This window comes from Branchiostoma belcheri, unplaced genomic scaffold, assembly GCF_001625305.1.
Source record: "Branchiostoma belcheri isolate BF01 breed outbred unplaced genomic scaffold, Haploidv18h27 scaffold101, whole genome shotgun sequence".
In the NCBI taxonomy this organism is placed as follows: domain Eukaryota; kingdom Metazoa; phylum Chordata; class Leptocardii; order Amphioxiformes; family Branchiostomatidae; genus Branchiostoma; species Branchiostoma belcheri.
In genome coordinates, this window is record NW_017802392.1 from 245,163 (window position 1) to 272,030 (window position 26,868).

General features: G+C 40.6%; 1 protein-coding gene across 1 annotated transcript; it reads right to left on the reverse strand.

Annotated features, from left to right (window-relative positions):
- Positions 1-404: 404 nt before the first annotated feature.
- Positions 405-26,868, reverse strand: LOC109473952 (glutamate receptor ionotropic, delta-2-like). Its single transcript, XM_019774143.1, has 16 exons — positions 26,622-26,868; positions 25,586-25,794; positions 22,748-22,801; positions 16,712-16,879; positions 14,217-14,314; positions 13,690-13,753; positions 12,822-12,947; positions 10,154-10,258; positions 9,591-9,782; positions 8,901-9,059; positions 7,114-7,279; positions 5,670-5,844; positions 4,739-4,884; positions 3,613-3,769; positions 2,291-2,552; positions 405-749 (listed from the first exon to the last, which is right to left on the reverse strand). The coding sequence occupies exons 1-16, from the start codon at positions 26,866-26,868 to the stop codon at positions 405-407; spliced, it is 2,673 nt and encodes an 890-aa protein (XP_019629702.1).

Sequence of the window (26,868 nt, forward strand, 5' to 3'; positions counted from 1 at the left end):
AATGTTCTATCAATTATCAAATGCGAGGAGCAACGTTACTAGATTATGTTGCCAGAGGATGCAACGTTGGTCGCATGTGTTACTGAGTGAAAATATGTCAGAGGGCCTTAGTAATATATTTCGACTCTTGTATAATATTTCCTCGCCATGTCTTGTTAAAACCGTTACAGGTCATCTTCGAACAGACCTGCATTACTGTAACATTGCAGTTAACTGTCCATCACTACAACGACAGTCAATGGCAACTTCGACCAACTAATTCTCTGAAGATTTCTAATCATTTTGGCAGCATAATTAATTTCACATGAGTCCATCTGCTGCTTAAACTGCGATAGAGTTTATCTCTTCTATATTTGGTGGTGGTGGGGTGGTGGGTGAATTTGCTGTTTCCTTCTCCACACTATTCAAAGCTTTGTAGTGAAGTCAGCAACGTTTTTCGGGTTCTCTGGGTCCGTGTCCGTCCTACTGTTAGTTCCAACAGTGGTCCATATGCCGTCCCGTATCCCCGGGCTGGAACAGAAGCAGTACTTCCTTTTGACGGGGCTGTCTCTGTTCTTCCTCACCTCGCCGCAGCACTCACAGTACGTCCTGGAGACGGGGAAGGGTGTGGGGGGTGCCGGAGGGTACTGGTCTGATGACGTGGAGGAGACGATGATGTGAATCTCGCCGTTCTCCTGCTTGTGGACAGACACGTCTGGTGAGGAGTCCGGAGCGGTGTCGAATTTACCCATCTGGACATCACCATTAAGCTGCAGTTAAGAGAAAAAACTCTTTAGCCTTGACTATCATGAAAGTTCATCTGTGTTAGTAGTTACATGTTTAAAGTTAAAACTTTTCTTCCAACACAAAAAGTTCTCTCACCTAGAGCTTTCGACCAGTCACTTTGGTCTTCCTCAGTAGACTGACCCAGTGAAGCTTGTCACGTGGCTTCTTTGAAGTGTGACGTCAACACTGGGTCAAAGGTGTCTCAACACATCCACATAGAGTCACCCGGACATTTTGTTTCATTTGACACTGTAAGGATTTTAGATACTGTTCAAGACTATTTCTTGAGAGGGGTGAAGGAAGCTATATACATCAGGGCCTATCACCCTACATTGAACCGCGACGGGAGTCGACATCGTCTACCAGATACCTTTGACCCAGTGTTGACGTCACGCTTCAAAGAAGCCACGTGACAAGCTTTACTGGGTCAGTCTACTGAGGAAGACCAGAGTGACTGGTCGAAAGCTCTAGGTGAAAGATTTTTTTGTGTTGGAAGAAAAGTTTAAACTTTAAACATCGTTAGCCTTGAATTTCAATTTTTGAAGACGAAGGCGAGCAGGCAGTTGTCATGATATTTGAGTTAGTGTAACCCAAACAGTTCAGCGGCTCACAAAGTTGTTTCTGTGTTTCATACAAACGTCTCATCCATCGGGACTATGGGTACACTGAAACACAATCGTAACACACCAATCTAAAATGGCGGAGAGATGTGACATCGATGCAGTTCTACATCAATGAACTTCTACACTGGTATGAAATAGCGGGGAAATGTGACATTATTCGTATTTTGAGCATGCAGACACAACGTAGGTACAAATGCTTGCCGGATATAGAATTAGCTTATTGAAATTGTAATTTATTAGCTTCAAAATGCATGAAAATGAACTGGGATTATTCACGAAAAAATTGCAGCTTACTAACCTTGAATAAACACTAGGTAAATTTAAAAAAAATATACAGTCTCTTGTTTAAAACAAGTCAAGAATTAGAAGTGTGTCTTACATATAACTACATAATACAGTCAAACCTGTCCAAGCCGACCACCCGGGGGACCAAAGAAAAGTGGTCACCTTGGACAGGTGGTCTCCTTGAAGAGGGTCGCCTCACAACATGATTTAGACACAAATGGTTTCCAAGTTGAGATGTTTTAATGTTTTAATGTCAAATGCTGTCAGTTCTGTGATGAATGCATGGAACAATTTCCGTCGAACAAAAACACCATCCATTCTCCATAATTTCTCATTAGTTACCATCAATAATCAACATGACTGAAAATGATGTGGTCACCATGGGCAGGTAGCAGGCCTTGAGCGGACCAAACTCAGGGCAGTCGTGGTCGTATTGGCCAGGTGGTCACCTTGGACAGGTCGCTTAATGCTTGCGTCAATGGGTAAAATTTTTGGGACTGAGAACAAACGGTCGCCATGGCCAGGTGGCCGGCTTGAAGAGGTGGTTTGGCAGGTTTGACTGTATTAAACAGGTTCAATGTTTGCCACATTTTATCACAAAGATGTACTTTCAGTACCTCCTGACATTTGGACTTCTCTGAGGTCCGTCTACATGCTCTTCTACACAGAAGGTCACACAGAGACACCGCACAGGCCAGGACTATTCCAAATATCAGAACACAGAACACCACGGCAAAGTTCTCCAGGGTGAGAGTGGCGCTGAAACCAGACGTGTCGTCATCTGGAAGACTGGTCAGTACGGGGCACTTTCCGCGCTCGCCAGGCCACCATTGATGTCTCAGCTCATCTAGCCTGCCGGAGTCCTGCAGTCTCAAGATTCTGAAACGGACACAAGACGAAGTCAGTCATCAGTAGTCTCCACCAGACTTCTTTTGCGGTTCTTTTGCGTAGAAATCGGCCTAAAAAGTCTTAATTGGCCCGAGAAGGTAGCCGACCAGAGAAGCTCCATTTCCCCGCCGAGAAGTCTGTGAGATCTCGGTATCCTCTTTGAAGTCGGCGGGGAAATGGAGCTTCTCTGGCCGGCCACCATCTCTGGCCAATTAATACCCTTTTTAGGCCGATTTCTACGATTTATTCACCCCGCAAAAGAAGTCTGGGCCTTCGATTGACTTGGTGAAGTTCATCGCGCGCATTAATTTTCGCCTGCTTTTGAAAAAAAATTGTTGCCTTCTGAATGTGGTAAACATGCCGAAAATGGGCAAAGATGACTCTCGCCATGCCGGAAGGTGGATGGCAGATAAATAGGAAGAGAGTAGACAATAAAAGGTTCTGATTTATTGCTTTTTCCTTTACTTTGATACAGTGATGTATTTCATTCCTTTTATATGTCATGTTCACTGAATCAAAACCATTTGTACAATGATTGAAAACTTGTATCTTTTGGTGACAAATGGATGTTGTAACATTTGGCAGTAAACATAGCACAATATAAGTATCATTTTCTGTTTAACAAGGTTTCTGAATGTAACATTTGAAATTGCTTTTTCCGCCCTATCGCATTAGATTTGGAGTCTGCGGAGGATGTCAGCAATACAATTTACTTGCTGTAGCCTTTAAAAAACTTACATCATGTAAGTCTCATTCTCATTAAAACCACATGTACATTTCGTCCTTAAATCATCTCCTGTGGAAGTACAGTGTACCATAGTAAATGATACTTATAATAACTATGCAGAACACAATTTCCGAGAACCTATGTCTGCTAATAACATCAAAATTTTGTTAATCTTCAGACATCTAAGTACTACTGGTCTTAGATTGAGTAATCCAGAAGTGCAATCAAGAAAGCAATCGCTGTGATTAAAGGATCACATTTCTATTCACCCATTACGCCAAGGGTCCACAGAGGAAGCTTCGAATCGCAGCGGGAGGTACTTACGCCATGGAAAATATTTCCGTAAATGCCGAACCGTTCCCAAAAGCGATGCCGTAGCCGCTTCGGTACTTGGCAAAGTCGATAACAGACAGTTGGCATGTGGGATCGCGGTCCGCAGCGTATTGAACGATGGGAAGATCCGCTATCAGCGCGTAGGAATCTACAGAAGATAAGACGATCGATGGGGAACAACATTAACAGCTTTTAACAAAGTTAACTTACCATGCTGGGGCCATGAATCACAGTGCACAGAATAATGAGCTGGTTTTATCTCAATATCTGTGAGAGGAAGGCTATTTCAAGACATGGCACTTTTCATGCCATGCACGCTGGCGTTTAGTTGAATTGGGATATGGATATTCTAATGCTTCAACAAGGCCTCAGAATTGTGTGGCTTTGACTTCTCTCTGTCAGGGGGTATCCTTGCGTTTGCAGGCAGCGGCTCCAAATATAACTCATCAGGGATATGGAAATACAGCACGGTTCTCAGCGGTGCTTCATCATCAGACTTGCACTTAAAAGTCTCAAAAATTCTAACTCAGGTGAAAGACACTTAGGCCGTGTTCATGTGAAGTCAGTGAAGGCGCTTCACATGTGGTTTAACCAGAAGCCGGTTTCAAGTGGCTCCATCTGAACGCTCCAAATCACATTGAAAGCGCCTCGATCCCAAACCACTTCGAGAGGTGGTTTCGAACCGGTTTTCCCGCATTGCGATTTGCGTCTGAACGCAATGTGATTTCAATGTAACTTCGCCTGGTCATGGATTACGGGGTGATATTTCTTTATTTATATGCAATACCAACTTTTACGTGGCAGCAACTTAAAGAGCAGTAATGGTCAAATAATGTGTCCGTTCTAGGATGAGCTTCACCGCCTCTGGCGGGACTACGTCGGCATTCGGCCGAGATACGCTGGGAGGGGGGCATCAGCAAGCAGGTCGTTGACCTCTGACATTGATAACACGCTACCTTGCGTGTTTTCATCAAACAGCAATAAATGTAGCTCAATCGAATTGTGATCGGACACGGTTTCAAAGGAATGTGTGGCACATGACCAGATGTGAAGAATGCAAGTTACCCGAATCGCGGTTTGGGTGACTTTACATGAACAATGCTTTATGCAAACAGACCTTGTTTTACACTCCGTATTCCCTCTTGTGTGTCTGATACAAGACTACCATTACTGGCAGTGAGCAGAGACCACATGGTCTGGTGTGACGGGACGCCTGACGTGGACAGAAAGTCAACCACGGCGCTGTGTCGAACTGCCCCGAACCTGGGAATAAAGCCAACAAGTCAAATATTAGCATGAAAGTTCATCTGTGTTGGTACAAGTCATTATGAAATAAAGACTAAGCTTTAACTTCCAACACTTTGATTACGGAATTGGGACTTACCCAAATTTTCGGACTTCTTTGCAAGAGGAGTTAAGGAGGCAGTCTACATAAGAGCTCACAGACCTACCCTGAACAGAGACGGGGGGCGACACAAGTTATCTGGCACGTATGACCCGCTACTACGGTCACGTGTCTCTGACGTCACGTTCCAAGAGTAGACAGGTCCATTCCGTGAACAAGGTTGATGGAGTCAACCGAAAATTTGGGGTGAGTCCCAATTCTGTATCTAAGTGTTGGAAGTTACAGCTTAGTCTTTATTTCATAAAGCCAAATATCGTTAATGCTACAAAGTTGTTGCTGTTATTTTTTAGTAATCATGCAAAATGTAATTGCTGTACGTAGTAACATACGTGAAATGACAGACTGTTTTAGTTGACTCTTAGTATAAGATGGCTAGTTTATCAACGAAATTCAATATTTATTTTACATACCCACTGGGTGAAGTACAATTAACGTTACTACAAATAAATTGTATATACATGTATGCCTACACATTATAAAGTTGTGGCAGTACAATCTATTAAGTAAATTTGACTTCTCGTCGCTTCTCTGTGAAGATTAAAGGTGAGCACAAACGTTTTACAATTAAAGGTTTGTCTAAACTAATTAGAAATGTGTGAATTTATCAGTAAGTGGTTGGGGCAAAGATGTAAACGTTTCTTACGATAAGGAGCCGTATGACAACAGTTCCTCTACAGATGTGATGGGAGCCTGTAGTCTCGTGACCGTTAAATACGCAGCAAGGTTGGCGGTGTAAGACGAGATGACAATCAGGGCAAACAGCCACCACACGCCCGTCAGGATACGGGCTGACACCCGCTGCAGAGATATCCCTCCGCCTTGAAAAGACGGGAGAACTGCTCTTAGTACAGTTCTCAAGAATGTGTTGAGCCATTGCCAATTCATGGCCGCTTTTCATTTTTATTTATTTATTTGGTTTTACCACGTACAATGGCATGGCGAAACAGGTGTTTCTGACATGAAACACCTTTTCAAAGCCGCCATACCAATAAAATGACAAAACAATACAAAAAAGGAATCACATCACATAATACAATTTGAGAAACAAATCAATAAACTTAGAACTACAAGGCAAGAACTACAACTTATTAACATTGTGAGAGTTATTGATTCCAGACAACAAATAACGACAGTTATATAGCCAACAGTGATATCACAGTTAGCGCGGTCTTGTGGCCAGACAAGTAGCGCAACCACAAAATAACTGCGACGTACAGGGTTGCTCTAAATTGTAGGTTTGGCAAAATCTGTTGTACATAAATGAGGAGAGTTTCCTTTTAGGACTCGAAGAAGAGGTTATGGTCAGACAAGGTATAACAACTTGAAGATACAGCAGAATTGAATATATTAGGAATAGGGTTTGGTGCTAGCTTTGTGAAAGCTGTCAAACCTGGTTTAAAATGCTCTTTACCTCAATGGACATTACCATAGTCATTCAATACCTGGCAAGGCGGTGGTGAAAAGTGCTACTCAATTCAAACCACCTTCCTGAAATGACTTTAGATAACACTCAGACATCTTACCAAGGCGGGGAACCTGTTGGAAAAGCCCTTGAGCGAAAGTGCCATTGGCGTTTCCAGGCTAAGTACTGAACTCCATTTCGGTAATACTTCTCACATTCCCTGGACCATTATCTAAAACACTATGCAGTGGGTGATCAACAGAGCATTATAGCGGCTGGCTCAATGTGATATTATACTTGACTGTACATTATATAAAGATGAACGCCAAGAACTACTCGATATTTTACATTCAGACAAGATATGCAAGAAAATGTCAAAGCAGGACATGTTTAAACACTTGATGTCATGCAAGGAGGAATGTACAGTAGACAAACTATGTAATTATGTTTCCAAATGTTTCAAAAAGAGAGAAGAAAGGGCAACTAACAGTTAGTATATAGTATTGTTATAATGTATAGATTCCTAGCAATTAGCATTAGAATATACCGTACCAGTATGCAATACTCATGTTTTGCATACTGCATGTCCTCTTGTGCATTTAGCCCATCTGGGCAAGAACCTGCAAAAAAGATATTCATATCATATCATTAAAAATAACGTTAAAATAGATTAAAACAACGTTACCTTGCCTCACAGATGAGCTGTATAGAAACCAAACCGTGTCCGATAGGGTTGAATCTGAAGTGCCGTTCAGGTTCAGATCTTCCCCCTTACGGTTTGTTCCAGCATGTTGTAGGTGGAACAAGACAATACTGACAATTGCGAATCCACCGATGATGCACAGCCACATCTACAGGAAATGGTAGACAATATGTCTAGTGCCAAAGTGACTTAAGGCAAGTAAAACTTTTATACTTAATACCCAACGATTTACAGTTGCCTAATGATTTATATTGCCGTTACTCTTGTATATACGAACGCTCATCTGTTGTTTTGTCATTGTCATACCTGTAATTTGTATTCTATGTCAGTGGTGTGATTAATATTAGCTTCGGCTAGAGTTTCCACCTCTGTGTCTTGTACCCTGTCTTGTACTATGTTGTTTCAATAAATAAATAAAAAAATAAAAAAAAAGAACTGGATGGACTTTCTGGTCATATTTCACCCTTAACTTCCCCCATAGCATACTGATATCTGTGAGCAAATATGGGAAGTCACTTGTGCCATTGCAGGTTCGCATCGTCGGTTGCTTTGGGCTTTATATAGGTGGTACCAAAAAAGGGACTCCTCGCGTAGCTTGTGTCAAATATATATTTTTTCAAGTATGAAATGATGACGAAGAAATTGCATTGGATGCCTTTCATGTGGAAGCAAAACTAGCAAGACTTAGTCGATAATGACATATGATTGCTTTCAGAACACATCGATTTTCCCCAGCGGATGGGTTTGATTGGAGTCTGTGTGTTTTATTTCGAGTTTTCAGGCAACCCAGCCAAGCTCAAGGGTAGTCCGTCTGTCAATAAAACCTTCAAACCTCGACACATTCATTTTTATTTCCGACAGTTGTCACGTCTGCAAAGGCAAAACAACGCTTCTGCAGTGAAGGACTCCAGACAGAGTAAGTACACTGCAACATTGTTCCCATCATTCATTCTACCAGACATGTAATCCTTTCTGCGCTTGCAGATCGAATTTCATGTCTTTACAGAATTGCATTTACATTCAATCTACGTTTGCCGGTATTCTATCCAATATATGTGCAAATTATTTGATTTTCCCCCTTTGAAGACAAATTGAATTTGCCGCTCTTTTATTTCCGATATGCCCGTTTGTTTGGAAGATTTGAGATTGGAACATTCAGATTTTGCCTTAAATGCTAGTCTGCTATATGTTATAAAACAAGCATTAAAAAAACAAACAAACAAACAAACAATCTTCTTATACTCTTTTGTGTTGATATAAGGACTTAGCCAATGTTGTCTATCATACCGTCGACCTAATCGTATGATGAGCACATATCAAGCCCCCTTTCTTCTGGACGATAATCAAGGAGCGACCAAAATTGGATTTGTGTGACCCGTTATTTCATAAATGTTATACGATGCAAGATGATTCAAAAGATAATGAAACTCACAAAACCTTTTTCACATCCATGCTCAAATTAAAATACAACAAATGAACTAGAGAACTAACATTTGCAAAGCTAATGCATAATGTTTACCTTCGGACATGGTCTGCTCTGTAAATTCGTACTCAAACATATTCACATACATGTAGTACTTGTATATGGTGACAGGAGCAGAGCAGACCATGAAATTGCAACATTATGTAACCCAACACCAGTCACCATGGTGACAGATGTCAACAAATCATGCCATTGGTCAGGTCATAGGTCACTGTTTGGAGAAGAAGAAGAGAAATAAACGGAGCAAAAACAATATGTTTTCCTTCGGTAATCATAATGAGTATACCTTGAGATGGAAAGGCTTGAGTATCGTTAACCAGTCCGAATGTCTGGGTTGTTTTCTGATGAGGATACCGATGGACCCCTCCATGAACAGTCTGGTGAAGTCCAGCACTTGTTCTCTTTCTGTTGTAACAGCGAGAGCCCCTAAAGCCAGGTCAGCCTCCTACAAACAAGGCACACGTAAATAAATATACTATAAGTATGTGTCATAACATGCAGGAAATATTTCAGTATGCTTCTTTGAAAATGATACTTATAATACACTAAAGTTGTATGTTCACATAGTTCAACCGTTGATAAAGAATGGTGATAACAATACTAGAAATATATTACACAATTTATGTTAATGAATTGTGTAATATATAATAAGGTCAAGACTATTTCTTGAGAGGGGTGAAGGAAGCCATATACATCAGGGCCCATAACCCTACATTGAACCGCGACGGGGGCCGACATCGTCTACCAGATACCTTTGACCCAGTGTTGACGTCACACTTCAAAGAAGCCACGTGACAAGCTTCGACCAGAGTGACTGGTCGAAAGCTCTAGGTGAGAGAATTTTTTTGTGTTGGACCAAAAGTTTTAACTTTAAACAATTCATGTTAATGTTGGATGTATTTTACAAGAGTCTAGTTCAAATGTAAACGCAAATAGTTGTTTCATACGAAGTATCTAAACCATCATTATGCCTTACTTCTTGTATAATGTCTCTGGTCATCCCATTCCAACTTCCGTCGTCCTGAAGGCTTCCATACCTCCCATCATGCACTTCGTACAAGAAGAAGTCGAACTCCAACATGGCGGACAAGTCCTTCAAAAGGTCAACGCAAAAGCCGCTGTATGTGACGCCATCAGACGAGTTCTTTCTAAACACGAAAGGCTGTTCCTGTAAAAGCAAAACCGTGTCGGCTATTTGTGGGGAGTTATATGTGTGGTGATAACTCAGGTGATTTAAAACTGCGGAATGATTCCTGAGTGGGGAAGTCATTACCCCAGATTTACCGAATGGGTTCCTTATTGACAAGGCTGGTGATAAATCTAACAAATGCATGGGTGAGGGGGTCTTTGATCGAAGTGAGGCACTAGACCAGAATTGATCGTACATTGCATCTTGAGGAAGTCTTGCAAGGTTTATTACCTTTCTCTACATGCCTGGCTTTTATTTCATTTAACATTAAGAGCAAAGGATAAAGGATATAAAATGTATCATTCAACACCATAGATGTTTCTCGGCTCCCTTGAAGACAAATATCTTACCAGTACTGTTACAACTCTGAACGTCTTTCCTTTTATCCCCGACTTTTTCTTCATTTCTTCGAAGAAGTTCTGCTCTGAAAGATCGTCGTCCTCCCACCAGATATCCTGAGAAAATGAAAATGTTATCATATTGATTTTAAAAGTCTGAATAGATGTGATATGTTACATGGATTTGATTGATTGGTTTTATATCGGAGAGTTGTAGGACGATGTAGTGCCACTATGTAGTAAACGTCAGCCCATCGCTATCAGTAGTCCTTCTCCATACTGTCAACCACGTTATAATGCGCCTATTTGTCACAAGGACCGGTTCAGGGTGGTCCTTATTCCTGAAGGATTTCTTTTTTTATTGCATTTTCAAGAAAGTATTACAGTTGTATGAATACAAATAAAGTATAAGTGGTGTACAAGACAAAAAAAAAATAGCTAGTGATCCAAAACAGTTTACAAACGGTTTCTAAGTAACGAGGTAATTGTGTAGTGTTCCCCATTTCCCCATATGTTTCTTTACTTTTTTTTATAATTCTGTGCAATAATGAACTCAATCTTACAATAAGTAATAACGAATTTAACAAAACCTTTTAAGGCAACTACTTTGGAATCTCTATTTCGGAAAATATACATTTTTGCTAGTAGAATAACTGTATTAACAATAGATGGACAATTATCTATGTGACCAAATATAACGTTGTAAAGGCTCAGCCTAACCGGGAAGTTAATTTGTTGATTAGTCCACTGTTCAACATCTTTCCAAAATTTTGCTAATTCAGAACAGTGTCCAAAGAGATGCATATTAGTCTCATCTTCACTTTCACAATATGAACATATTTTGTTGTCAGCTATTTTCCAATCAAATATGAAGGCTTTCTCTGTAGACCTCATACTGGGCGTTATAAATGCCTGGACGGTGGATTGTTACAGGAGTGTATCGAAATTCTGCATAGTGTCGTGAATTATTGAAGAGAACGAGAGGAAGAGAGAGCACTTCGCCATATGGCAGTCGATATTGAAGTAAAAATAACCCTGGTCTAGATTGATGACAATTATAACTTTTTCAGATAGATGCTATACACGTCTCCATTGTGTAATAAGGTATATATTAATTTTCTTACACACTATTTTGTTTACGCAATAAGGATCAAATCGCAATTAGCAATTGTTTTATGTTTCACTCTATAAGGCCACACCAATTAAATTTCTTGGTTAACGGATTTTTCTACAAGAATAATGGAGCGGGCGGGCGAAAAAAATAAAAACAGACCTAGGCATCCTATTATGGCCCAAAATGGTACGATAGGAGCCATGAAGTCAACACACCAGGCTGGTTCAAAATCTAAACAATGAATTTTGAACTTTTAATGATACCATTGCATTGAAAGATGGAATAACTGTAACAACTAGGATGAAAAGGACTGTTTTAACTGTTCAGGGCAAAATATGAGCATTTTGATTCTGAATTTTTATTTTTATTTGCAAATCAGAAAAATTAAGCGGGCGAATTCGTTAACCAAGAAATTAAATTGGTGTGGCCTAATGGGTCTTTTACTGTGCTGTACACTCATCATGGATATGATTACAATATGTGTGGTTCTAACAAAGGCACAGGTTTATGCAAGGTCCTGCATAATGCATTATGCAAACGTATCCTGGAACACTGTACCATAAAGTGGCAAAGCTACAACTTTTGGCCTCCCAAACACTAGCCGACCACCCCGCAACCATTCACCAATTTCACACTTCCCATAGTGCCTAGTAATGGTCACGGATATGACGTAAGACCACCCCTCCCCCTTCCTCGATGTAATATTTCCAACAAATTCTATCAACAAACTGGTCAATTATTGTTTGAATTATTTCTCTAGTATAAAGGGTATGCCATAGTTGCATTTTTGTTGGAATTAGAGAAAATGAGGTACCTTCTACCGTTCTACCTTCTACCGAAGACTCTCCTACTCACACGGTCGCATTACGTATATCAGAACGATAGAAGGTACGTCATTTTCTATAATTCCAACAAAAATGTAATTATGGCATGCACTTTATACTAGAGAAATAATTCAAAACAATAGTTGACCAGTTTGTCGATTGAACTTGTTGGAAATATTACATCGAGGAAGGGGGAGGGGGTGGTCTTACGTCATATCCGTGACCGTTACTAGGCATTATAGGAAGTGTGAAATTGGTGAATGGTTCAGAGTAGGTCGGAGGAAAGTCGGCTGGTGATCGTAAAGGTCGGCTACTACTTGGCTGCGCCAGTCGAATGTTTGTCCGGGGTTGGTCGTTAGTTCGGCTGGAAGTCAGCATATCATCCGCCAACTATTTGGGAGTACGTCATCAGTTTTCGGGGTGTACTCGGGGGTCAAATTTGACTCAAATATGTTTCGATTCACATATAAAGGTAGCTATGTCCTATAAAATCTAGACAGATTGCATCCAAACGTGTTCGAGGGAAGGGTCTGGATATGTGATAGGGGCTTAAAGTACTGACTCCCAAATACATTCATCTATAGATTTGTAATGACATGAACTTTATGAGAAAATGAGAAAATTCAAGAGGTCAACCAGGAAACTTCGATCAGTCTATTCTCCTCTGACAGGAAAAAGGTCGGATTTTTCCTATTACAAGTGAATTTTGAAGTTTAATGAACTAAGATGAACTTTGCTTTACCCAAGGGTTGTCGGTAATTTCGCCAGCAAGTTCTGATTGCAGAGACTTCAAAGTGGACAGGACAGATGAATGGTAGTTGACTTGTTCGAAGATTGAACTACCCAGCACACCGCCTGTCCCAGATTGCTGAATGGAATACATAATGGAAATATTGATTGTGAGGCAGCATTGATACTTCTCGTACAAGTAAAGTAACGTTACAAGTAATATGATTAAAAGGACAGGCAGTAATTTAAAAATTGATTGTTTTTAGTCAGCCATTTTGCTTCATTGTACGACTTTCATTGTACTGGTTATCTACAATTATGTTAAGATTACTGCTGAAAATATGACAATTTCATGATGCACGGTCGACTAATACGCTTATAAACGACAAATGTGAACCCAGGGTCCACATACAATGAAGTACTCCCACTGTGGCTCTTCCGGCAGCTTGAATAGTGAATTGACCCCCATAAACACATAAACATCCCAGCCTGTCTAGTCTCTAGCAACAATGACAGGGAGAGATTAGCATAATACCGGTCGATCGGATTCAAATATTTTTCCTTACTGGTTTTCAAAGTAACATCACAAAACTATGTAGAATGATCAAGATAATTGTACCCAAGTCAAGTAATCAAGAAATTAACTATCAACAGCTTCCAGTCTCTGGAAAATCAACCCTGTGTTCAATTTCAACTTTATAAAAGGCCCTATCAGAAATGTCTATTAGTAGATACAGTATTTATATTTGTAATTTGAAAATGTCTTCCTCACAGCTGAATTTGCGTCGACAGTCAGGGTGTCTAGAAACATGTCTTCTAATTATGGTGTCCATTTGGTAGTCTATAAGAAAACAGTATACATGTAACCCCCCCCCCCATACCTTCTTGAACTCATCCATCAAGAGTGTTCCACCAGACCACGGAAGTGACACGTCCAGGGAACATCTGTAACGTTGTGATAGAAAACTTCGTTAGTGAAGCGAATAACAGCCGGCACAATTGATACCAGTATAACTAGAAGTAGAGATATCATTCCAGTGTTTATAGTAAGTTAATAGAATATGGATATAGATCGAAAATTGAGGGAATGGAACTTTGTGTGTATGCGTTAATATGTGTGCGTGGATCAGTCACAATGTCCGTGTATGTGTATGTGTGTGCGTATCTGTGTGTGTGTGTGTGTGTGTGTGCGTGCGTATGTGTGTGCGTGCGCGCGCGTGTGTGGCACGTTAACGTTCATAATGTCCGGCTTTGAAATATGTCTGTGCGTATGTGTGTGCTGTGTGTGTGTGTGTGTGTGTTGTGTGTGTGTGCGTGTTTGTGTGTGTTTGTGCGTGTTTATGCGTATGTGTGTGGCTGGCTGTGTGTATAGCACATCCATATGCCGACACAGTGAATGACAGAGTACCTCAATTTATTGGGTCCAATCCACTGCCTGTTTTTGAACAAAGTGTAGACAGCCTGGGCAAGATGCAGCACAGCATCGTGCATGTACAGAGCCGTCATCTAAAACAACAACATTCAAATCATGACTTCAACACTTTAAAAAAATGTTTTAAGTTGAAACTTTTGTTCCAACACAAAAAATTCTCTCACCTAGACCTTTCGACCAGTCACTCTGGTCTTTCTCAGTAGGCTGACCCAGTGAGGCTCGTCACGTGGCTTCTTTGAAGTGTGACGTCAACACTGGGTCAAAGGTATCTGATAGACGATGTCGGCCCCCGTCGCGGTTGATGGGCCCTGATGAATATGGCTTCCTTCACCCCTCTCAAGAAATAGTCTTGTTCAGTGTCTAAAATCCTTACAGTGTCAAGTGAAACAATCTACTGAGGAAGACCAGAGTGACTGGTCGAAAGCTCTAGGTGAGAGAATTTGTTTGTGTTGGACCAAAAGTTTTAACTCTAAACATGTAACTACCAACACAGATGAAATTTCATGATAGTACTTTAAAAATGACTGCTATCTTCGTATCTATCAAACTCCGAGAGACATTGGCATTACAGTTGGTTACAGATTTAGGTTTGATTGAGAGTGGGAATAGAAATAATCTTCAGTGCAAAAGGAGACTTTGTGATGCAATCTAGAACTGATAGTCTCAAGTGTGTGGTAGATAACATGTTTTTCTTCCATTGCGTAAAGCATTAATTCTGTCTAATTGGTCCAGTTGGCTATATGACTGCAACTGTGTTACTGATACGATTTAGACACCACGTACAACCACCGATGGTATACACCGTGATGTATTCTCTAGCGTGTGCGTATTATGTATTTTCTTTAAACAGAACCAAACACAGCTTTGTTAGCATTTAATTTAACATTTGAATGTCTTGGGGTGGTGGGACTACGGCGCACAGATATGTCAACTTTGTATATTTAAATGTTAATTGTACTTTTTTGTTATGTGGCGCTGTTAATATAAGTTGTTAACTTGAGTGCAGCGTCACACTGTCCTTGTTATGTTTTCATGTTTTGATGAAAAAAAAAAAACAACACAGCGTCTAACCCGGACCCTCCAAGTGGTGTGTCTATCAGCACTCAAATGCCGTCTGCGACCACGGTGCTGCAACATGCTAATAACCAAGCCACTGCCCGTTCGCAAGGTGAGGACTTGTTTTGAAATGTTCTTTGATTAGGCCACACCAATTTAATTTGTTGTTTCTCGGATTTTTTAAGAAAAAATATGAAGCGACAGGGCGAAAAAAAAACAGGCCATGGCACCCCATGATAGCCAGAAATGTTACAATATGAGCCATGAAGTGAACATATCAGGCTGGTTTATAAGTAAAGCAATAGATTTTGAACTTTTAATGAAAAGAAATTGCATTGTGAAAAACGTGAAGAACTAGGAAGAAAAGGACTTTCATCAACCGTTGGGGCAAAAAATGTCTTTCATTCAGCATTTTGCAGTTAATATAGAACCAAAATTTCTTTTTTGCAAATCAGAAAATAATTGACAGGGCGATTCGAGAAGCAACAAATTAAATTGGTGTGGCCTTATTTCCGCGGGCATTGCCTACACCGGCTCTAAGTCAATTCGTGAGGCGCATAAAAAAGATTGCTCTGCCGAAGTCCATGTGTGTGTATCCGGGTTTGAACCACGTGCTTTATCACATCCTACATGCTTTTAAAACAACCCCTGTGGCGTAATTGATTTGTGCTATTATTATACAGCAGTATAGCAATTATATTTTTCACGTAAAAGGTTTTATTTATCTGATAACCATGGCGTGTAATGACCCCATAGCCTGCACCGCATGTTACATGGTGATTTATCTGATATATTGCTTGAGGAAATAATACGCGATAGTAAAACTAGAATGGTAGAAATTTTCGATCCAACTTTCATATCATCTTTCCTCATCAGGATTGGCAGGGAAAGGTACTAAAGTTGTGGGTGTGAGACATATCTGTCAAGAGGAATGCATTTCATCGGTAAGGCCACACCAATTTAATTTGTTGCTTCTCGGATCGCCCTGTCAATTTTTTTCTGATTTGCAAAAAAAAATTCGTTCTAAATTAACTGCAAAATGCTCAATGAAAGACATTTATTAGCCCCAACGGTTGATGAAAGCCCTTTTCTTCCTAGTTCTTCAAGTTTTTCAATGTGACAATGCAATTTCTTTTCATTAAAAGTTCAAAATCTATTGCTTTAATTCTAAACCTGCCTGGTACGTTCACTTCATGGCTCATATTGTAACATTTCTGGCTATAATGGGGTGCCTTGGCCAGTTTTTTTTTCGCCCTGTCGCTTTATATTTTTTCTGAAAAAAAAATCCGAGAAACAACAAATTAAATTGGTGTGGCCTAATGCTATTGAAATCAAGTTTTTCACAGTATTTAAACGCAATGTAGCTGGTTGATAATGTTTGTGGTAAACTCATATACAAGGCAGGAGATATTTACTTTTACGTCATGAATACTTGTTACTGCAGAAGTCGTGACGTTTCTCGGCAGAGATTTCCAGTGTTGTAGAAAGTCGTCCATGTAGTCTGTGTCCGGAATCTGCCTGCGCGCCACAGTCAGCCGGCCTTTGGAAACGTTGAGAGCCTTGATGTGATGGTCGCTGACTTCCTGAAAAGTTACAAACGACAGTCGTTGAAGAGGTTCATCAGTTACGTAGAATTAACAGTTAGTAGAAATTCTTCGATCAGTGACTGTATTTTTGTAAGGTATTACGTACCTCCAAATTTTCGATGTCCATTGTACATCTTGTTTACGGAGTGACCTAGTCTCGCGAGAACACAAGTCTCGACCTAGTCTCGTGTTCTCGCGAGACTAGGTCACTCCGTGAACAAGATGTACAGTGGACATCGACAATTTGGGGGTACGTAATCTACCTTACAAAATACAGTCACTGATCGAAGAATTTCTACTAACTACAAACGACAGGTATGTTAAAAGGTAAAGGTACTTCCATAGCGTTTTTGAGGCCGAAGAGACAGCGGGTTGTTAATCTACTGTGTCTAGCGCACGGTATATAGAGGACAGAGCCCATCCCTCTCCTTCAATTCCATTCTAACACCCCAATCGAAATCAGATACACATTGCACACATGGGTGGACTCATGTGAAGTGCATTTCACAAGGACAGCTCGTGCCCGCTAAACCTAACTACTCGGCCATCCGACGCCACACCAAAGTGTCAATTACATTCAAATGTTCCCGCCCTTCTGTACCATAGCATCACGTCCGACATATAAGTCTCATTGTATGAATGTAGCAGTAGCTACCATGGGGAGTGACGTCTGTCAGAGTAAAGAAAGACCTCAAATGATTTCCCTTGCTTCCCCCCGCATTCCTGTCAGAGGTGCTGAACCCATTAACGCCGATGACTGTACAAGTTTGACAGTACCAAATGCAGATATTTTCACCAATGTTAGATAGCTAACAGAGCGCAAAAATATCATTTTAATACTTTCCTGTCTAAGAATATAAATGTGTCCCTTACAGGAGGCTTATCTACATTTGTAAACCGGACTTGTATTGGTACATCAATCATCAGGGCTTAGAAGGATTCATGCCACGGCTGGCTCGATACTAATGGGATAATGACAATCCTCCGGTAATTTTACAGAGGCAGTACTCTCGTAATGTCAGAGCTTTTGATCCAGGGATTTAGGAGGAGCTTCAACACAAGACATTGTACCATTAATATCCCTGGTCTTGAATTGTGTGAACCTTAAACAGACGTTTGCTTTCACGTAGTTTTCAGCACCTGATACATCATATGTCGCACCATGTACCGGTGGGGTCGTGTGGCGCAGCGGCAGCATTCTTGAGTCGGAACCAGAGGCCCCGGGTTCGAGTCCTGACATGCCACCGATCTTGTGCTATTGGGAAAAAGGCACTTTACACGACTTTCCTCACTTCGCTCAGGTGAAAATGAGTATTGTATTGTCCCCTGTGTTGGTGTCGGCATTAATATAAGTTGAAAAACTTGAGTGTGTCGTCGCCACTTCTTGTGATTACATATTTCGGAATAAAAAAAAATGTACCGGTAAGGTCTACAAAGGTGCACCGCCAATAACAAATAATGTCTCATCTCCCACCGACGCGAGTACAAGACACCCGAGGGGATCCAGTCATGTTATTGAAAATTTAAGCCATATTTCGTCTATGGATACTGGTGGTGTCATCTGATGTCTTATGATTCAACGCCTCTGGCAAAGGATTACAGGTGGGAAGTCATGAGTTTCTGTCTGCACGAGATAGAATCCTACAGGATCAAAGTAGAAGTAAATCAAGGACCTTCTTTAACCACAGAAAAGTTATTGATTAATGAGTGATCCCAAGGGATGTTTCAAATGGTTGATGGATTGGGCATGTTTTTTGTTAAACAATGTCTTAATCACAAACAAAATCTTTAGGCACCAGTCCCAAGATAATGTGCTTGGATAAAGCTCAATTGACCGGAAAATGACAAATATGAATAAAAAGTTTGAAACCACGAGTCATGTCATCCATTCAAACCACATTAAATAGTCTACAATAGCGCATTTGTGCCGCCTCCATAGATATGGCTTCATAGTTACATGCCTTGCATAGTTGCACAAATGATATTATATAAAGCCCTTGGTTGCACGTATACATATGGATCATTGAAATGAATGTTATTGCTGGAATTATGTTTCCAGTCAAATCGATCGGCTTTAGGTTGATAAATCTGCTTAGTTTTAGTGTTTTTTTTGTTACAAATGAATTCGCTACATGCTAGCATTTGATTACAGTCTCAACATAATCGCAACATGTCGTCTCCAAGGTGAAATGTCTAGACAATGGGCCATACAGGTGATGTACTGAAGATGACTTGGTCACGTTCTAAAGTGCAGATGTATCAGTCTTCTAATCGATTGTAAGGGTAGGACGCATTACTCAATTAAGGTTATTGATGTTTCTACGCATCCAATCGTATCTAGGTGTCTTGGATAATGTATCTCCTGTATGGGCAACATTGAATCACCATTTAACTGAGCTGACATACTGTGTCATTGCCTTTAAACGATCCACAGTTACAAGTACTCGGCGTATAGAATCGCTATATGACTCGCCACAAATGATTATTGCGGTGCTCACACACCATTTCACACTTTTCCACGTTCCTGCGTGATTCTGAGAAATCAATGAGACCTGCCGAACATCAGTAAAAGTTTATACGACCTTGAAAAATATTTCCCGGATCCTATTAAGTTTTATTTCCCTTATGGAAAGCGTAAAGCGTTCTCCTCAGGCCATGGTATCAATATCGACATATTATGCCGATAAACACCTCTATCACATCTCGCGTCGATGTGTTAAACATTTTACAGCCCAAAATAGATTTCATCGTACTAATTCATCGAGTCGATAAATAATATGCCTGACAAAATATCGTTTCTAAAAATCCATTAAGGTTTGGTACAAACGATCGGCCTTCGACATGCTAACAAGTCAATTACCGATCACCACGAGGAGCATTTCCTATCTACTCTGACATGGATCTTCTGAGGAAAAAAGAAGTAAAACCGCCAGTAAGTTGTCCGTTTTTTTATGTAGGTTCGATCCAATAGTGATTGCTCTCATTGCAGTCGTGTCAATGCAAAGACACTTTATCTTGCTCCTGACCACGTCCACTTTTGATTGTCTGAGTCTGATTACGACTGGTTCTGTTTCAACATCAATCTCCATGCAGGTAACTTGATCTTTAACTTATCTCTAAATAGATTTGCGTCGGTTGAGCAACAACAAAGAAACGCTAGAAATAAAGTCAAATGTCCTTTCGTCACACCTTTTTCTTTACATTCACCACGAAGACACAAAAACGAAAGATAATCTCACACGGTTCCCTGCCCTCGACAGGCAATACCTGATTTATATCTGATGGTCTTTCATCGCAGACGAGTCTTGCATCACTTACGTTAAGCTAAGGGAAGTGTACATCGATTTTCTTATCGGTGCAGCTTCTTCAGAGGCTTCTTCAAAACGAACTCAGTGAGTCGTCACAAACGTCTTATCGACAATATCTCTTGGGTCATACGTCTTGACGATAGCTTTCTTTTTAACTCATTGACCACAGTAAGAGCCAGCCTGTATTCTTGGTTTAGTGATTGATTAGGTTTGAGGAAAAGGTTAGCCTTCGGGCACATGTTTATTATCCAAGCTTCGTGGCTACTGCCAACTTCTGACGAAATGTTAACCCAATATCTGAAAATATATGTCACTGATCACTACAATAATAAACTTGCTACCCATGATCAAGAACTCTGTATCATATTAGAAGTATTTTTTACAGTTTGGTATTCATATGAAACCACAGGGTACCCCCAGAACTATCCTTTACTGATGATTTACTAGTAATCGACCTAGCTTCGTGTCGATATAAGACCCATTCCGGCATACAAGCATGAATATTACCCATCTGTGTGCATATCACACGTATGCAGACCGTATATTTGCCTGTGAGGTGGCGGTGGAAGTCATACGTCTTGTACAGAGCAGGACGCGACGGAGGTTTCTGGAAAGATCTTATCATCCCGATGCTTCGTTCAGGCAGCAGAAAGCATGTTTCCTGTAGTCTTGATTCTATAAATCACAATTAAACTTGGCGTACGAACAAGCTGAAGCTGGAGACAATAAGCTTACAATCATGAATGAGCGTGAGGGTTTCTAGCAGGTTACATACTAACTTCCAATGCGATTTCGGAGCATCAAAACTGAAAATGTTCTGAACAAGGCAATCTGTATGATATTGACACATACTGCTCAACATTAGCACATTTCAATCAGTGTTTCATACTTTGTGTATTTAAAACTGCAGAAACAAGCCTCAAGATGAGTCCTGTATTTTATGGGTGGTACCATAAAAATCAGCCAACGTCCCTTCCAGTAACCATTTTCCGTAAGAATTTTGGGTATTTTTACTCCATTAGGGTCAATATACATTGGGATAGTGTGGTTTCAACTTAGTATGTAGAAAAGTGACTAGAATATTGACTTTTAAAAATTGGGATTCCAAGCCCTAAAAACTGCACTGGATGCCTCGATAACATGAAGTTATCGAGTAATGCCCTAGAAATTAGCATTTAGAAATTCAATACTTTCGACATTCATGATGCACTTTGGTCTTGCTGACAGTTCAGTAAATGCTAGTTGAAACGGCGACACACGGATGTTACCTGGGACGTCCATTTATCGATTGAAGCATGCGCTGATCTCTGAGGGACGTTGATTTTCTATCAAAGATAGTCACTCAGACGGAAGATACTACTCTTATCTTCTTGAGACAAAATCTATGACACCTCTGCCATCGACCCCCTGTCACAGATATTGACTTCACCCGACGTAAGGACAAAACCAATTTTGTCTGACATCAGAAAATACCACGATTGAGTACAGTAGGCTTTACCTGCCTTAACGTAACTATTGCAAGTACAAAAGCTTTTTACATCTCGTACGTATCACCAATGCTCTTTGACCAAGGGGGCAACTCCCTGGGTTTGCCAAAGTGATTTTCATCAACGTAGATAGTCTCATGGGGTCTTCAACGTCTATAATTTGTAAAGACTAATCATAAAGGCCTCAGCTGGATATAAGTCTAGCACGCTGCTTACGTCACAGATTGGTGGCCATGAGTTGTTACGGGAAAATTACATGTGACAGTTTGGGAATTCCAGATGTATGGAGTATCACCAGGTGCCTTTTATGTTCTACCACCGCTGGTGTTGGGAGTTGGAAATAGGAGGTATGAGAATTTGAAATGTTTAGCTAACGAGAACCTTGGGATGTGACGGTGAACCATTGTGTGTGTGAATTCATGAATCCTTCTATTTGTAAGAAACAGGAGGAGCCAGTAAAAACCCTTCTGGTTCCGGGCCGGGGTTCGAACTCACAACCTCCCGGGCCCCAGTAAGACACTCTAACCGCTCGGCCGAAAAGGTCTAGACCCCCCAGTGTTACACTACTCCCCCTTTTCTTTTCAAGATTCGTCCTCGAATCTTCCGAATTCGACATCCCTGGAGCGGCAATCTTTGCCAGAACTCCCAGGGCCGGTGTGGGAACCACTGTAAGAAACAGGAGGAGCCAGTAAAAACCCTTCTAGTCCCGGGCCGGGGTTCGAATCCACGACCTCCCGGGCTCCAGAGCTTCATAACCAGACGCTCTAACCGCTCCGCTAAAAGGTCTAGACCCGTTTGCCGGATCAGTTGGTAGCGCCTATAAAACCCCCAGTGTTACATATTTTCACTACTAGCCCCTTGTAAACTAACGGCCTTCATTAAGCCAAAGGGGAAACCTGAAGTAAGGGCTTGGAACACTTGTAAAAAAATATTTGTATTAGGAGACTTTTCAGAGCAATCACAGTTTGAGTATGAAACACATTTGGTATCTGCGAAAAAAAGAAATAAAGGGAAACGCCGTGTGTATTACAATTGTACTTTAAACTTGAAGTCACTAAAAGTGCACTTACCTCATTAGAAACTATCCAGTGATGTTCTGGGGTGAATATGCCCATCTTATTTGCCTGAAGATTGAAAAGAATAGTTGAATGAGAAATGGCTCGATACATTCTGTACAGTGACTGCAAAAACCCAAAAGTAAGGACTATTTGAAATGAAATTCTGCGTAACGGTAACCAACATACATGTATATCTTTTGTAGTAGCCAATTGGACTATATGGCTATTAGTCATAGAGTCACTTCACTGTTATTGTTTTTTTTATTCGTTGACATAGAAAAAGGTACAAGACATGGTGGAGCCGCACTCAAGTGGAAAGCACTTAATAATATGTTTACGGCACCACTAAATAAATACATATAATAAAGAAAAAACAAACGCAACTTTGAGACAGACAAAACAATAAATACAGGAAATTCAAAAGCGCAAGTCCATTTCCCCACCCAATGATGAATGATGGCAAAGAGAGGACACAATACATAGATAACACAGGGGGAAATTGAAATCTTTTAAAAACGTTCTGATGTGGTGATAAAGTTTTGGGTAAGTGATAATATATTGGTGTTGACAACTGATGAGAATGCGGGACTGCCACGGAGTAAAAGGTCAGTTTTTGCGTTGTCAGAAAGAGTTGTAAAATCTAGGGTGTGTCCTATAAGCCTGGATAATTTGCCAAGGAGAGTGGAGCGTTGGGAGTTGTACATTGGGCAGTGGAGTAGGTAATGTGAGACGGTTTCACATTGGTATCCGCAGGTAGAAGCTGGGCTGTTCAATAATCCACGAGTAAAGAGACTGTAGTTCAGGCTGCAGGTGCCAATGCGAAGGCGTATCACAAAAGCACCAGAATAACGAGGACCGTGACTATAGTACTTAAATTTAACAGGCTGTTATTGTTTGTATGTGCGAATAAATAAAAGACAAAGAAACAATTAGTCTTTTTGTTTTGTTCCCGATCTTAATGCTCTTCAATTGTGTAGCAGATGTTTAGTGGGGAGCATTGGCGGACCTCACTGTTGCATGCATGAATCCCTGGTGTAATCCAGCAAAATGGAATCGGTTGAATGCTTACATCATTGTTTGCTAATTCATATTGATTATAACACAGAAGAGGACACCTGAAATAGCTAGCAGACTGTGGCTAAAATCATTTATAGTAAATCTACTTGAGACGTTAATTTTCATACATAAAGCAAATTTCAAAAAAACATACATTACCACAAAATGTATTGATACAAAATACTGCCACCATTTCACATGCCACACCGTCAGAAGACTAAGCTTTAACAAATCATGAAAACTCTTTCTTTTATCTTATTGCCACATCAAGATATGTGCACAAAACCCAAAGAACGCCTCATGTAAGTCACGTCTTCGACACAACTTCGTGAAAGCGTATGGATTTATGGGTCATTTCCTACATGTACGCAATCGAACTGAAACTGAAAGCTTTAGGAATTTGCGAAGAAAGTTGGGCGAGCCCCCAAGTTTTAAACCACGCGGACGAAGGAAGCTAATACAGAATAATGTCCATGACACGGCAATATGCGCCCCAATTTCAGGAACATGGAGATTAGTATGCTTCCATGGTTTTCTAAAGCTCTTTACTTCATGAATCACGGCCGCCATATGGTTTGACAAAATCGATCATTAAGTAACAGACCTTGAACGCCAAGACAAGGAAGAATCGTCGTCGTGAAGCACTCTGATCTGACTGTGCTTACCATTTGTCTATGAGTCATGCATATCGCTTTCGTGTTCTTCTAGTGTTTGATCGAAGCTTAGAGGCCTTTGCGCTGGTATGGTCCCTCGCAATGGTTTGGAAAAGGGTTGTTTGCTTTAATGTGCACTCACGAGTCGTGCCAAACTCCCACGTATCAATCTCGTACGTGTACGTGTGCAACCTACGGAAAATCAGACGGTCTTATTCACCGCTACCGCAGTCTGCATGATTGACCTTTGTAATTTGAGGATTGAGGAATTTTAATGTAGAATGGGTCATTGGGAATACACAAAGGGTTCTTACGATAATGATTTTGTTACACCCTATAATATATGACATGACATGACATAATATATGCATGCAGGCGGACCCCCCTCTTTCAGACCTCGCGCGACGTATCCTGCTCTGAATTTCTGTAAAATTCTCGAAATGTAATACAATGTATACGTAGCATATTAGATAAACCAATGCCTTATGATATCTACACCATCTCACTATCTCGTATATCACCAGGAGGGTGAAGGGTTTGGGGCAGAGTTGGATAAGGGACCTCTATGACCTCTGACCCAAAATTGCACGACCGCACAGGCAACTCGTGTATTTGTGTACAACTTCTGGCAAAATGTGTGAAGTTGTTCATTCATATGGCTCTCAAGTGTCTTGAATTCAAAATGAATTCTGCTAATTTAGTAGAGATGCGGTTGACATAAATTGAATATAGAATTAGGAAGATATAAAAAAATCACTCGCGACCAGAGGTTTTGTCCATTCTGTCCCAATGATATTGAAGACGAACAACATTTTATTTTGAATTGTACACTATATATCGATAAACGCACAAAGCTGTTCAACCTTCTCCCCGCCTGCTCAACAGAATTTGTTATATTTCATGCTATAGATAAATTTAATTTCATCCTAGAAGGTAATAACCCTCACTGTATACAAATAGGTAAATATATCAAAGAATGTTTAGACCTTAGAACAAGTAGTATTAGTTGATCCATCTATTGTTTTGTACGTAGGATAATTTTGTTGTACCCATGTATATTTGTTTGTATTATCTACATGTCTTAGACCTTACGAAAGTCGCTGTACTTTTGTTGTGTAAAGTTCTCTCATAAATCGCTTACCTCACTGATCACGCTGATCGTGTTTTCCACAGTACAGAGCACAACAGCATGTTTCAGCAGATGTCTTCCCTCAGTCCCAGGTTCTCTCTCGAGTCTCGGCAGGGTGACTTTGGTGTCGCTGCCGTTAGAGAGAGATGGCAGCCGGAGGAGAACGATCTCTGGAACTCTCCCCCGCGTCAATAGGAGGAGAGTCTCGGCCCTGCTAAACGCTGGGTTTAAAGGGAACAGACATATGTTCTTGAGCATTGTTGTGATTAAAAAAAGCTCAGAGAAGAGCACAGAAAATCTAGACCAATCTAATATGAGCCAGCAAATAGAAAACTCAATGTATCTTATCTATATTTGTTTATGTATTAACATGAAAGTTCATCTGTGTTGGTAGTTACATGTTTAAAGTTAAAACTTTTGGTCCAACACAAAAAATTCTCTCACCTAGGCACATCACCCTACATTGAACCGCGACGGGGGCCGACATCGTCTACCAGATACCTTTGACCCAGTGTTGACGTCACACTTCAAAGAAGCCACGTGACAAACTTCACTTGGTCAGTCTACTGAGGAAGACCAGAGTGACTGGTCAAAAGCTCTAGGTGAGAGAATTCTTTTAGTTGGACCAAAAGTTTTAACTTTAAACTTGTTTATGTATGTTTGTTTTTCAGGATAAAGCATATAAAAGCATTGTTTTAAACTAATATGATATCGTTTTATATTTTTTGATATATGTTACTATGCATTGTTGTGAATAAAAAAATACTAAAAAAAGAGTACAGAAGATCTAGACCAATCGAATATGACATAATTTCAAATTGTATTTGAAAAGACAGGTAGGGGCCAAATAGCACTGGCAAACAGTTTCATATAGTAAGGCGCAACGGTAATGTTTAATGTAGCAAGATGTTTGAATGTATACTCATCAGCATTATTCTACCATTTTGATTGGATAGTCATGAAGAAAAATATCAAACATTTGAATCAGACATCGCCTAATATACAAATGTATATTACAACAATATGTGTATTTTGTCTTATTGCTTACCATGTTCATCATCATACAGGACCACCATGGTCCTCCACCTCTGCTGCCTGATGATATCAGACAGAGCTCTGTCCACCTCAAACGCCGCTGGGTTCATACTCAGGGTGTACTTTGTGTCCGGAGTGACGTCACACGTGTCACGTGACACGAAGATGTGAGGTACGTGCATGACGTCACACACAGACTGCAGCATCAGGTTAGATGAGCAGGAGGTTGAGGACAAGATGGCGGCGACACCCTGGGCCAT